The sequence below is a fragment of the Alligator sinensis genome, unplaced genomic scaffold, assembly GCF_000455745.1.
Source record: "Alligator sinensis unplaced genomic scaffold, ASM45574v1 scaffold386_1, whole genome shotgun sequence".
In the NCBI taxonomy this organism is placed as follows: Eukaryota; Metazoa; Chordata; order Crocodylia; family Alligatoridae; genus Alligator; species Alligator sinensis.
Genome location: NW_005841996.1, coordinates 289,617 through 304,261, shown reverse-complemented (window position 1 = coordinate 304,261; position 14,645 = coordinate 289,617). Strand labels below are relative to the sequence as shown.

Genomic DNA, 14,645 nt, shown 5'->3' with positions numbered 1-14,645 from the left:
AATGGGGCAGGCAGCTTGCCACCTGCTGCCTCCCCACTGTGCCTGCCCTCGCTGCAGCCTCGGGCTGCCCCTGGCTCCGCTCCCCGTGCTGCTCCCGCCCCTGTGGTCTCGGGCCCTTGTCCGCCTTCCTCGCCTGCCCTGCCGCCTCCTCCTCCTCCCCGCCCCCCTTTGCTTCCTGCTGGCAGGCTCGGTTCCTGTTGCAGCAGGAGTGTGGGCGCAGTGCTGCTAGGGGCTGGGCTGGGCACATGCTCCGTGCCCCAGGCTGCAGCAAGGAGGGAGCCCAGCAGAGGAAAGGGGCAGTGCGGGGCAGGGAGAGGTGACGTGGGGGGGCAGGACTAGGGGCTGCAGGGTAGGAGTGGCTGGGTGTGCAGAGGCAGCTCTGGCTCCCGTCCTGACCCCTGCAGCCTTATGCTCGGCTGTAGGGTGAGGGGCTTTTTTCCTCATGTTAAATGGGGGGTGGGGGGAGAAACGTTGCCTTCTAATAGAGTCAGTACAGCCGGTGGCACCTACGTTGTTGCAAGTGTTGTGACACCTTCTGTTGCGTTGCGCGCTTCAGCACGTGGATGCTGTGGACTCTGGCCTGATGCCTCCTCCTTTACAGACCATTTTGTAGGAAGGCTCTGTGCCGAACTCCCTTCTGTGGCCTCCAGTCTGGCATCTGGTGCCTCACGTTTAGGTATTATTGCACTGTCCGGGCTTGTTTGTGGTTGTAGCCTTTAACAAGCATGACATGCTCTGTTTTTCTAAAGATGCCCAGTTATTTCCTAAGAATCTTATACCAAAATCTGTGACTATGGTAGAATTTTTAATTGTTTTTTTTCTTTTTCATTTAAAGGAAAATACCTCTTTAAAGGTTATTCTCTGTGTTTGTTAATGCTCAACCTGGTTTACTCTAATAATCTTCCTCCTTTTTCTTGGCAATTCTTATCTCTTGTATGTTTATAATGAAATGGTCTCTTCATTATTATACTGAATTCATTAGGTGTGGTCTGCAGAAGACAGTCATGTGATGAGGTCTCCATGACTACTTATTTACAGTGATAATTATTTACTTCTGTTTGTGTTGTCTTTGATCCATGGTGCAGAAAAAGCCTTAGGTTTATGGTAACCTTAAGATACTTACTGTATTTTTGTACCTAAAATACCAGATTTTTTTTTTAATCTTTTTCTTTCCTTATCCTGTATATTGAAACTGTGGGGTCCCAGTCTTGCAAACATTTCCATTTGGGAGTAGTTTTGCTACAAACATAGTCACTCTGACTTCAAATTAGACTCATGCATTAAGCGTGCAAAATCAGGGTTTTTGTGCTTCATTGAATTTTTGCTGTTTTAACATTATTATTGAGAACTTTTTTCTTTGAGAGAATCTCTTGAACGTTTCAGGTTCTAGAGTGGAATTTGTTAATTTGACATGGAAACATTTAAAATTCTTTTTGCAGGGTTGATAAAGACAGGAGTGGAATAATATCTGACATGGAACTTCAGCAGGCATTATCTAATGGTAAGTATAGCTCCATCCAAAAGTACTTTATTGAAAGTTGAGTACAATATCTCATTTGCTTTTTGGATTATATAATATAAATGTTATTTTCTACGGGCAGTTAAAGCTCTGGTATCCAGCATAAGTTGAGAGTGGCGGGGTGCCGGGAATCTGAACATGCCTGTTACTTGAGGCACAGGGGTTTCCAGCTGGACGCAAAGCGGGGGCAGGGGGTGGCGGTGGCTGCAGTGGAGTAACAACAGCATAGGGTGGCAGTGGCTCCCTGCAAGCTTCCCCTGCCCACCCCTCGCAGCCAGCCGACTGGCCAGAAATTCTGGTTAGTAGAGTATTCTGGCTAGTCGAATGCCGGATAACAGGGCTTTTACTGTACAAAAGAAACTGATGATCTGAATAAAGGGGTAAGAGCAATCCTCTCAGGAAGGACTGAAAAGAACATAAGAGATTATCAGGTAGAGAACCTGTAACTTTCTGACCCTGCATGCTCATATACATATATTTTTAACCCTTAAGAAGGAAGTTGGATTTGTTTCTTTTTCTTTTTAAAGATTCTTTATTAGTCATTTTATGTACTTAAGTGGTAGCAGCGTAACAAGCCCAGTTTCTGGGAATCAGATTGCGTTATACGAGAGGAAAAGCATGTTAATATAGCCTCCCAGCAGCTTTGTGTTTTCATACAAAATATTTACTTATATCTCTGAACATGGCCTTCCCTTTTCTTAATCAGTCTGTAGCCCAGGGACATTTTGCAGGAGTACCTCCAACTGGTTTTACTGAACAGGTAATCTGTGGCATATCATGATGCAGGCAGTGAGCATGGTAAGAAGACTGAGGGTCTATGACAGGGATGTCCAACTTTGGAACAGCTAACTAGGGGTGGCACACTGCACTGGTCACAGGCCTTAGGCCGCTTGCCATGAGAGCTGAACACTGCATGGGCTCCCAGGACCCCTGAAGCGTAAAGTTTCACCACCAGATAGGCAGCACAGCCATCAAGCTCCCTTCACTGCATGTGAGTAGTGAGCTCACTGGGCCCCCTCTCGTTATGCTGTTGGCCCCAGCACCCAGTAGCCTGTATGCTGCACCTTAACCCCTTGCAAGCTGGATGTGGGCCACCAGTTGAAGAGTCCTGGCTGATGAATTTCTTACTGGATACACAGATAAATGTCTGTGTAGCGAGGAAGGTGGAAAAGTGTAATCAGCGCTTCCAGAAGCCATTTCTTCAACAGTTCCCTAGATTATTATTAGGACTTCCTAGCCACCATGAAATCACTTGTGTTGAGGCGTTGGTAGGGATTATAATAAGCTTATTAGTGATCTGAAGGTGAAGTTCAGGTATCCTTGTTAAACATTTTTGTTTTATTAACTTTTGTTGCAGTTCACTGATCATGTAATGCTATGAGAGTGGACCTGGTTGTTCTTTAGTAATTTACTTTTTTTCTGGAAAATCACAGAGACTGAGTTTGGGTAGCTCCTCATTGCTTCCCAAGTTCCTTTCATGTGAGGTCCCTGCAAAGTTTAATTCTGTCATCCCTTCTGCTCAACCTGTCTGTGAGGAAGGTGAGTCGAGTCTGAGTGATGTTTTGGGTTGCAGTGCTAAGATCAGTAAAACATTATTTTTAACAGTCATCGTCTGTTTAGGAATATATCCAGGCAGTGGGTTTTACCATTACAAATCTGGTGCCATTATAACCTGTATTTATTGTTTTTGAAAGAATTCGGTTTTATATTTTGCATGATAGAAGATTACAATTGAGGGTGGATCCAGAGGGGATGATTTGGTGTGGCCTTAACCCCTTTCTGACCATGCCACAGGAGCACCATTCCAGGACTTAAGTTTCACGGAAAATAAGAATTTTGTCCCTTCCCTTTTCATCCATGCTCAAAGGCATGACCCTTCTCCTTCCTGCTGCTGCTAGGTCTGTGCTGTCCCCAAGGCAAGGGGAGCTCCTGCCTACTCCAGCTGGGCTGTAGGGGGGTAGGCAGTAACTAAGCTCAGTGGGGACCATGGTATCCAGCAGGCACATTCCCCCTCCCTTGCCTGTGAGGTACCCTGATAGCCTAGGAGCAGGCACAGGGAGGGGGGAATCTGCCTGCCTGCTACTGCCGCAGTCTTGGGTGAGCACAGCTTGGCTGGAGTGGGACAAGAGCTCCCATTGCCCCCAGAACAGCAAGGATACCAGCAGTGGCAGGTGGGGAGGGGAGGGGAGGGGAGGGGACATGCCTCTGAGCACGGAGGGGAAGGGAGGAGGGAAAATGCTTACCGTCCCCAGGGTTTAAATCCTCTACTGCTGCTCCTACAGTGTTGTCTGTGTGCCCCCCTGTCGGGGAGATGGCAGAGGAGGTGGGGGGTGTAGCCATCCCTGTAGCACCAGTCACCTCATCCCCCTTTGTAAAATTCTGGATCCATTTCTGATTACAGTGGATAGATGCTCCCCCTTGCCCCCAACCTCACTACCAGAATAAACTGCTTGAAAAGGCAGAACAACATTTTAACAAAAATAGGTGAATGAATTGGAGTGTCTATCTTCATTCAGACCTTAAATTGTTCTTTACAAGGATTCTGGGCCCCCTCTCTTCATCAGTCCTTAAATTAGTTTTGTTTTCCTCATAGTCTACTCCAGTGGTGAAGTTATCCTTCCCAGCTTAAATTCTGCACAACTGTTTCTCTCGTCTATTTGCTGTACTCGGCAGCAGCTTTCACTCTTGATTATAATTTAATGAGCGCACCCCTATCTAAACAACAGTAAGAAAACTGAGAAAACAGATAAGCTAGTCAGCTCTATAAACACGTTTTCAGATGCTGTGTTCATCCTCTAGAAGATTCGAACAAACCATGCTCCCTAATAGTTCACTATATGCTCCCCCCACCTCCCCCTGGTATTAAATGGCAGTTGATTCTGCATACACAAAATTAATTGCTTTAGTCACCAATGGTTTTATCCACTCCCTTTCTTCTAAGTGTCTAGATGTGTGCTTGTGCCTTTGTTTAACTTGACAGTAATATGTGTGACAAGAACCTACACGTTGTCACCGTGTCCTTTTTATTTTTTTTAATGATTCTTAATTACGTATCCTAATGTTTCCAATATCTAATATTTGAATGTATGCTGTGTTCATGTGAATACAACCTTTGCTGCTTGAACAGCAATGACCAGCAGAGTCAGGGTAGATTTGGTTCACATTTGGAAAGTTATCTTCATAGCTGAGCATATTGTAGAAGCTAATAGTTAAAACAGAAAGAAATTTCACTGAAAACATAAACTCTATGAAAAGAATGGCTTGGGCTTTTCTCTCCAGGGAGGTCTCTGCAGGTGATACATAGACACCCCGCCCTCCTGTTCAAAAACACCTTACAAATATTACATGCTCCTCTGTCATAAGAAGCTGATACTAACAAGCTACTGCTCAGCATTTCTGGTGGCTACTGGAAGTGGCAAGATTTATCATTTTGCAGTGTCCATGTATAGTCTTTTTCCTCTGTTGCAGCAGTCCTATTCAGTAAAATTCTTGGCTGAACTATTGGCATTGCCGTAGCCCTGATGCTGGAACAGGCTAAAACTAATGTGTTAGGAGTCCTTGTTCTGGATGAGCATAAGCTTTGAGTTGGACCAGTTGAGCAATATGAGTTTGACACACAAAAGAAAGTCTCTTTAAAAAAAGAGCAAGGACATGCCTAAAACTAAATTGGGGATAGATTGATGTAGGGAGAAAACAGTTGCTTCTCCAGTATTCTTTCTTATGAAAAAGAGAATGTTTGGACCTTGAACTGTATTCTTGGATCTGTGGCTGATTGATTTCCCTTTCTGGGGTTTGTGTCTTTCCCCCCCCCCCCCCCCCGTGCAATTTGTAAGTGTAATTAGACTTACTCTTTTGAGACTGTAGAAGAAAAGCACTTGTAATTAGGGTTCAGAGATGGAAAAGAAACTCAAGGTGACTAAAGTCTTTGCTTGCTTGTTGCTTTGTATGGCTATCTGACCCTACGCCCTTTTTTGCTAGAGGACTGAGGATATTTGGAATATTGGGAACGTAACATTGAAGGCAGGTGAAATTTGAGCAGAGACTCTTCTGGCTCCAACTGAGGCAGAGGGGATGTGGGTATTACACTTGGGTAACTACAAACACAATTTGTTTAGGGCAGTAGACTCCTTGGATTCCATGGGGTTTTTGTATGTCTTGCCTTCCCAGAGCAAAAATTAGACTGTATATGCAGGCAGAGTCTTAGGGCTCAGTTTCAGGCTCCCTGATGAACCTAGGACTGCTGCTGAGTATCTGTAGTCTGTCCACTCCCTCTCCAGCACACTCATGCTTAGGCAGCAAAGAGATGCTGAGCATGCATCCTAGTACTGCTCAGATTCTTTGGTCTTGGTTCACTTGGTGCAGCTAAAGCTGCAGGCTTTTGTCTGTAGTGCACTGATATTTCTGCCGGGACTTTAAAACTCATGTTTAACTCATGTTTTTGGCTAGAGGATCCCCATACATGGGCTCAGGAAAAAATGTTTCCTTTTGTTCAGAAAGGGCAAAACACCTGCAGTATGGGCCTACTCTGTAGCATGGGGTAGGGTCCTCTTCCTAGGATCCTCTGAGCATATATTAATTAACCAATGACTTCTCTGACATTTCAGGAGCAGGGTATTGGCAGTGCCACTGTCTCCACTGCTTTTACATACAGCGTGTTGTATGTTGAAGTTGTAGTTTTGGAGAATCTTTGAGTAGATGGCCCAGGAGGCCTGACCATCCTTGGGACGTGTTTAGAACTACCCTTGAATATTGTAGAGCTGTGGACCCTGCTTGGGATCATTGCATAGGCCTCTACATGGCATGAGCTCTGGAGCTAGTTTCAAAGGTGGAGCGCGTGGGCAGGGCTTATCTGCCCGGCAGCAGTCCTGGGCTGGGGAGGGGTTCTGTTTTATCTTTGTCATTGCATCTTATTTCCTGACAGTCTACCATTTCATTGTAGGGTGCCACCCACCACCTTTATTTTATTTCTAATGCTCCTAAGTTGTTTGCATCCTTTAAAAACCGCAGTCCAGTAACAGATACTATTCCTATGCATCTCCATTATTCCTACAATGTCTGGTTCAGTCTCTCATACTAGGAGCTTGAGTTCCTCCACTCTGTTGCTTTGACTCTGTGCAGTGATGTGCAAATCTGTAAAGTTTTTTTTTTTTCTACTTGTTCTTACTGAAGCTTCCAGTCACAATGTATGCGACCATCTTATCTCTACGTGCAGCTCTCCTGTTCCCTTCCGCAGCCTCTCCAGTCCTCAGTGACTCCCAACTGGGCCACTGCCTCATTGCCCATATCGTCTTTGTGCTGCTAGTGTGTTCTTAGTGCAGAGGTTTTGCAGGACCTTTCCATTTTTCTTCTCTGAGGTTATTCTCATCAGTCAGGCCAGCTTTGAACCCATAAGGCCAAGGGCTAGCAGCATGTGGCTGTCCTAGCTGGGGTACTTCAGGGATGTTCTGGGAGCCGGAGGCTTCACCTGTGCCTGTGTCAAGGCCAGGTGGTGTGGTGCAACGCAGCATGGCACAGCACTGGGGCAGTGTCAGCAGAGCCACAGCAGCCTTTGTTCCTCTCACTGCCACATTTTCAGCCCCACAGGCAGCCCCCTAGGCCAGAGGACACAGCTTCACATTCTGGATCCAGCCCATTGGACCAGAAATTTGGTGGCAGAAAGAGCAATGGGAGTATTAATTGCCTCAGCTGTATCTTTGATGCGTCTGCCACAAGTGCTGTGCAAGTCCCATGGTGACTTGATCTTTATTTATAATGGCAGATCTCAGAAGCACTAGACTCTCTAGTGTTTTACTGGAGCAGCATGGGCTCCCCAGCATGGTTCAGACTTAGGTTCCAGTTTGTCATTCAACCCATTATAGTTGAGGTCTAAATCATTCTGACTTCCTGCCCCTGGGCAGGGGGCTGGACTCGATGATCCTCCAGGATCCCTTCCAGCCCGAATGTCTATGAAATCTATGTTCTCCCATTTGTTTTGGCCTACAGTAGATGCTGCTTGCCAAACTTGATAAGTTTTTACATCAGAACCTGTAGGAGCTGGATCAAAGCAGTCTTTTCTTGCATATTACGCACTTTCAAATAAAACACTTTCCTTGTGTTTTTTTGGAAGGTAGAATGGAGGAAAAAAGGATTTTTCCAGTCATGGCTGGCTGTGTGACAAGGAGTAAGTCCTCCTGGAAACTCTGTGTCTACTATTGCGGCAGGACAGGAGCTGGGACTAGAAACAGACTTGCCAAATGAAGCAGATCAGCTGCAGCAGTATGTGCCCCCACACAGCTGACCCACTTAATTGGACCAAATGCACAGTACCCGTTGTCCCTCCCATTGATCATGCGGGGCAGTGAGCCATGTGTTACCTGCGACTGGAGATGCCCCCCCAGGGCTCAATAGAATCACACTGGGGTGTTGAATTGGCACCTCTCTGAGCCCAGGAAAGCTGGGCAGGAGCTCCTGGTGCTTCAGGGGCCTGATTCTGCCTGGGAATTTCTAGGGTAGCTGGAGACCGCAGTGTGCTCCAGGCTGCCTACACTCTCATGCCTTAAAGCAAACAGACATCCCTTGCTACATACAGACACAAATTGATACCACCGTAGCCACAAATGTTGGGGTTTTGTGGTGTCACAAAAGGCAAGGACATCCGTTTTCTTTGCCTTCGTGCTGCCATAAATGTTATGTTGGAACAAAGGCGACGTCTGCAGGAGCGTCACCCCAGACCCTTTTGTGGGCGGTAGCAGGATTGCTAATTCTTTACTGTAAACAGCTCTCTGTATAAGTTCATGTAAGTAATAAGGAGTTGTTTCCACATCACAGACTGCATCAAGATACCACAAACAGTATACAGCAGCTTGTACTCTCAGCCAGCTCAAAGGATCTTCAGTCCGGTGGCTGAGACGGCTGACACTGGACTCTGGCCCTACTCTCTGTAGCTTTGGGGAGAAGTGTCAGTCATTTTGGGGCCATGAGTCACGTTGTCTGTCTGCTCTAATCCCACCCCACTTCTGTTTCTTCAAATTACAGTCAGCTTCCCCACTGAAGATATGTACCACAATTTTGGAGGGCTGATTTTAGTTTTTCATTCAGCCCATTATGGTTGAGGACTAAATCACTTTGTTGTCCCATTCAGGGTAGAAAGCAGCAGTGAGGTTTCTGGTTTTGCTTTTGTATGTCTGTCTCCAAAGCTAGCATCCTTTTTTCTTTTTGCTTTTTCTGTCTGATGCAGTAATAAACCTGTTTTAGCTTTTCACTTTCCAGTTTGTTTGGTGGTGAGTAGGGCTCCTTATTTGCTGATTAAAAAAAAATCCAAAATTCTCTGATTAACCCCCCCCCCCACATTTTTCCCACGATTAAAATGAAATGCCACTATGTATACATACACCTGTGTGTGTGTATAGATATCAGTTGAAAACAATTTTTTATTGATATATTTATAATTTTAAAGCAATTTGGAAGCCTACCAATCAATGCCTCATTCATTATAATAAAGTAAAGTCTGAATACCTCTATTTCGGCTTTTTTATCATGAATAATCAGAGCTCCCCCTGCCCCCTTCACTTGCCAAGATGCAGGTCCAGATGCAGCTTCTCCTCCTCCCCCCCTGCTGTTCTGTGGTGTTGAGCAGCTCTGATATGCCAGTGCGCTGCCCCCACCCCCCCCCACTCTCTCCCTCTTGGCAGCAGCTCCCCTCCTGCTCCAGGTGGGGGTATGTGTGTGTGTGGCAGGGGGTGGGTGTGTGGGGTAGGGGCACATGGCCATTAGCAACATGTCGGGATGTGTCAGGGGGCATGTGCCCTCCCAGACTTCTGCACAAACAGCGGGGCACAGGGCTGCAGCCTGGCCAGACCAGCACTGGTCAGGAGCTGCTGCCATGGCCCAGTGGGCAAGCCCGGGTGCAGGAGGGTGGAGCAGGGAGTCTCAGTGCTGCTGCCCCCTGCCTGCCACCACAGTCAGGGGGCACAACTCTGCACCATCGCTGCTGGGAACCCTGGTCAGAGGCCTGAGGATATGCAGGGGGAGAGGACCTAGAGATCTGGAGTTATTGCAGCGCAAGACCAGGTTTTTTACAAATGCATTTGGGATAGAAATTTGGAGAACGTTTCTGACCACTAAAGCAATCAAGTTCTGGAACAGCTTTCCAATAGGAGCAGTGGGGGCAAAAAGACGGGGCGTGGGGATGGATGCCTGAATTGTTTGGAGCTTGATGAGTTTGAGTTTAATGATGTATCCATGTAGTGTTAACCATAATGGACCGGCTGACAAATCACTGTTGTTATACTTCCAGTGCTACAAGTGAAGGCAGAAGTGATGCTTTCTCTTTTTTTAAGGTCCTTTAGTCAGCTTTAAACACCTCTAAATTCTGCAGCGAAGAAGAAGAATCCTTAATTCATACAGTACATTTTGCAGAATGAGACTTTATTGCAATTGTCATGGTAGGCAAGAGCTGTTGACAGATATTATCTATAGATGGTCTTGGCCATATTTTCTTGTGCTTCTAAAGTCTAGCTCTGAATTTGCTATCTATATTACATAGCAGGGGTGTCAAAGATATGGCCTGTGGCCTGGCTCCAGCTTACAGTTGTATTATCCAATCTGCAGGGCATCTGGAAGAGCTTGGAAATGAAGATAGGTCTTGCCCTTTAATTCTGACATATGGGGCCACATAGGGGCAAGTAAAAGGTGCATCAATCCCTGTGGCTCAGGAGCCCACAGCAGTTAATGCTGCTGCCTCTTGCCTCACTGCTGGAGGTGGCTGGCTCTGGATCGTGGGGAGGGGGGGTAGTGTTGACATCTCTGCTATATAGGAAAAGTTAAAACAGATTTATCAAAAATTACTTCCATATAGTTTTACAATCTTGCTTTTCTGTCTGTTTCAGGAACATGGACTCCATTTAATCCTGCAACTGTCAGGTCAATTCTGTGTAAGTGTAATTGTTTGACCTTTCTCACTTGAAATATTTTTACAGTTTTAATTAGCTGTCTACTAAGGCTTTCAAAGGCTGCACTTGATGACCTCATTTTAGGTTATCAGTACATTGAATATTCATTGTCATGAGAGATTCTTTGTGGCTTCTGAAGCAGCTGTATTTTTACATAGGATAGCCAGTGTTGTAAGTGGGCTTTTTCTTTAGTGAAAGAAAAGCAGGCTTCAGTTCTTATCCTTTCACTTCACAAAAGGTATTCATTAGACTGAAATAGACCTACTGATACTTGGGTTTTTTTAAAAAAAGTACTGTTACATGTGCATGTACATGATTGTCAAGGAAGACTTTCAGCAACTGAGATGATGAATATCAGGAATGCAGAGAAGATATAAGTGTCAGATTGTTTTCCCATAATATTGAATTCCTTTTTAATACAAAAACATCAGTAGGTACAGTTTTAGCCATCTTGTCTTAATTATAGATATCAAGTAAAAGAATGGACCTTATGCTCCCCAAAAGTGCCAACATGGAGACCGTATATTGGAGCCTATTCTCTGTTTATTGAAATCATTCCTGATTATTTAGAAGATAGTAGTTATAGCAAGTTACAAGTAACTGCAACTTTGAAACCTGTTTCCCTTTTCTCTCTTTAAAAGCCAATCATAAATTTAAAAGAGAAATTCCTTTCTCATTTGTGTGTCTATCCTTGTGCAGGAAGATGTAGTTAGCTGTGTTAGTCTGAAATCAAGTAAAAGCAGAGGAGCTTGTGTCTGCTTATATCGTATAAGCAGTTTGCTTATACCTTTTGAATAGTTCATTATGCTGCTCTTCCAGGTGTGAGTTTTAGATTTTTGTAGCTCCTATTGCTGTGTAGCTTCTTGGAGAAGAGCAAAATCTTTATTATTTTTATTAACTGATCCATTCAGTGAAGTGGTTTCATTGTTGCACCATTCTGTCTACATAACTGAAAGCAGTGACTTCCCTGTCATGTTATCTTGGTGACGTCACCTCTTCTTCTCCTGGTTGCTCCTGAAAACTATTGTTCCATTCAGGTCAGCAGTGCTTTGACAAATCACTTCTTTTAATCTCATTTCATTACTTCCTCTCCTCTTTCCATACTTACTGCATTTATTCAAACCAAAGACGCCCCCCCCCCCCCCCCCTCCCCAGTTAGATTCTCTATATGGAAAATTTATAAATGTTAAAATTTTCCCGGTCTAAATTATTGGAGGGTTGCCTTAAATTTGTTGTCCCCCCTCTCACTGTTACAGCAGGAAAAGCAGTGGCTGGGGTGGGGTGTTAGCTGCCCCCATTGCCTTTTGTCTCACTCCTACAGCTTTTCTGCCCCTCCACCCCCAAGCTCCAATCTCTGCCCCTTCCCCTCCTATCCCCCAAATTTAGGAATGTCTGTTTTGAACTAGTCACTTGTAAGTTTTTGCTTTTTGTGTCAAATGTATTAATACTTCAAATATGTCCATTTCAGCCATGTTTGACAGAGAGAACAAAGGTGGTGTGAACTTCAATGAATTCACAGGAGTCTGGAAATATATCTCAGATTGGCAGAATGTATTTCGAACGTATGATAGAGACAATTCTGGAATGATTGACAAAAATGAACTAAAGCAAGCACTAACAGGTTTTGGTAATTTATTTGTAATTATAGTTTGCTATGTAGTTGGTCTTCGCCAAGATGAGACCAAATCATTTTCAGGGCTGTATCACTTTGCCAGTTGAGACAAAAATGGAATAAAGTATGTATGAAAAATAAATCTGGTGGTATATGTTTGGCTATATAATGCTTCTAAAAAGATGGCTTATTTGAAAAATGGGAATTTGTCCGTTCCTCTTAAAGACACTGGATCTTCTGATAAAACGTGTTGTAAGTGTGAAGTATGGTAATTCTTAAATGCTACACTTACTCTCATGAGCTTTGTTAAAGTGATTAGGTGTTTGGCATCTCAGCCAATTTATCTGTAAATAATACAGATTAGGGCTGTGCGAAGCTTTGGCCCGATTCGGATGTATGCTTCTAATTGTTCCATTGTAGCATTCTGTATCACCGTGCAGTAACAACAGAAAATGGCCTGTGAAAATAACAGCTTAGGCCACCCAGTTAAAGAACAGTTGGATTCACTTCCTGATTTGAGAAGAGAACCTTGGTTATTCAACTCTCTTCAATTTAATGGGAATTAAAATGTTGCTGCAAAATATGAGCACAGTGCTAAATGCTTGCCTTTGTACTTTTAACCCCATAATTGTTTAATGGGAGGTGTAATATTAATTTCACAGAGCTTCCATTTTTTCTTTGTGTGTTCATATTGCCTGCATTTAGATACAGCATGTGTTTTCCTGTAAACACCCTTTGAGCTTCTAATTAATCCATTTAACTGCTTATACATTTAATATTGATTTCTGTTCTGCAATGTAATTTAAACATGTCTCGCACACTAATAACTTTAATGCACACTACCTGGCATTGGCCATATAAATCTTGGTATCTTTTTTTCTAAGGATATCGACTATCTGAGCAATTCTATGATATCCTCATTCGGAAATTTGACCGACAAGGCAGAGGACAAGTTGCTTTTGATGACTTCATTCAGTGCTGCGTTGTTTTGCAGGTAATAGACTAGATGCATCAAATGTCAATATAAGAATCTAACCTGTATAGAAATTGTATATTTAAAAATGGGCAGACATGCTAGATTAGGAATGTAGTTTGTCAGTTTTAGGAATACTCTGCTATGAGTCCCTCTGTGCAGATAAGACTTGAAATGTTTGAACATGGATCTGAGTTATCTAGAGGCTCTCTGTGCAGCATTCTTTGCACATTTTACTCTAGTGGGTGTTTCCTTTCAGAGTCACCTTCTGGTCATGTTTTTTGTTAATCCATGTCACATCAATGCTCAGTGTTTTCAGAATTTGAGCAGCGTGGAATAAATTGCACTTGGGGGACTAATAGGTGGAATACAATTTGGTCCCAAATATGGTTTTTGTTGTGCTCTTATTCTCCTCTTGTGACTATCACTAAAAGAACAAGTTTTTGTGTTGAACTTTGTTGATACTCCTTTGATAAGCTGAAAGCAGTCTGGCTGCGGACAGAAGTGACATTTTTTTGCCCAATCTGGCCACAGAAAGCAGTTTGTAGCTGTAACCAAACAAGTGTACAGCTGGAAACAGCGCCAAAAAAGGCTGATAGGGTGAAAACCTGACCCTTTCCATTGCATGAGGTATCAGATAGACATTTCAAAATGTAGCATCTTTGCAGTTTGTGTCTGTGAGCTCCCAGCCTGTTGCTGTTTTCAGAATGGGAGGTGGGGAAGGGGAGCAGTGGGAGTTCAGTCTGGGGGGTCTTGCCCAGGCCAGAGGGGGGCCTCCAGTTCACCCACCCCACCCTTCAGCACCAGCTGGGGAGCCCCAAGAACAAGCTCCCTCTGTTGCCTTTCCCCCTTCCCATTCTGAAAACAGCCAGCACTGACAGAGAGCCCTGGCCATTGCTATGGGAACCTGGCTGCATGCTCTCAGCCTGCAGCATGATTCTCACCACCCCCATCTAACAGTGAACTTGTTTGGTTTGGGGTAACCTTGTAACACACTTTGCAAAAATCATTCCCAGTTACAGCTGGGAGCTGCACTTGTCTGCACCCTCTGTTTTCTAGAGCAGGGGTTGGCAACCTACAGCCTGTGGAACATTTTGATCTGGCTTGCCAACATGGGGCTTCAGCAGCTGTTGCTTTGTCTGGTAGGCATCCATCTTGGTCAAGCCTTAAAACATCTATTAATGCATCTAATTTGTTAATATACCCTTATCATTGAGACCAAAGAGTGAGGAAACTGTAACCTTTTACATTAATTATTGTTCTAGGACTTGAGTAGAGTGATATCACGCGCAACAGATGGAATGAAATCTGTGTCTAGATTTTTTCTTCTTGAGTCTTAGTTTCATTTGTAGTAGGCATTAAAATGAGATTTACCAGAGGACTGTTGAAGTTGCAAAGGTTTCCATTACAACTAATATTTCTGGTAGTTTTTGCTTTTTAGGCATTTTTAAAATTGAGAGGTACCATCTTATATAAACTTGCTTTCTCACATACTATCTAGCCTTAAAAGTTTTCTTGTGCTTATCCTATCATTAAGACACATGAACTATTACAGATTATCCTTGTAGAGGAGACCGCATCAAGTGAGATAGCAACCCGTCCCTCCCAAAA

The 14,645-nt window shown here is 44.1% G+C and overlaps 1 protein-coding gene across 7 annotated transcripts in view; it reads left to right on the top strand.

The window, feature by feature from the left end:
• Positions 1-472: 472 nt before the first annotated feature.
• Positions 473-14,645, top strand: part of PDCD6 (programmed cell death 6) — a 16,142-nt gene continuing 1,969 nt past the window's right edge. The window contains exons 1-5 of one of the 7 annotated variants that reach the window (XM_014518909.2): positions 473-676; positions 1,440-1,501; positions 10,387-10,431; positions 11,918-12,076; positions 12,946-13,055. In XM_014518909.2, coding sequence (XP_014374395.1) covers positions 1,474-1,501; positions 10,387-10,431; positions 11,918-12,076; positions 12,946-13,055 — 342 coding nt within the window. In that variant the 5' untranslated portion in view covers positions 473-676; positions 1,440-1,473. Of the gene's footprint in view, positions 677-1,439; positions 1,502-2,952; positions 3,059-10,386; positions 10,432-11,360; positions 11,487-11,917; positions 12,077-12,945; positions 13,056-14,645 lie in introns of those variants that run through there. The other 6 variants (XM_014518910.2, XM_025201478.1, XM_025201477.1 and 3 more) reach the window with 6 other exon arrangements.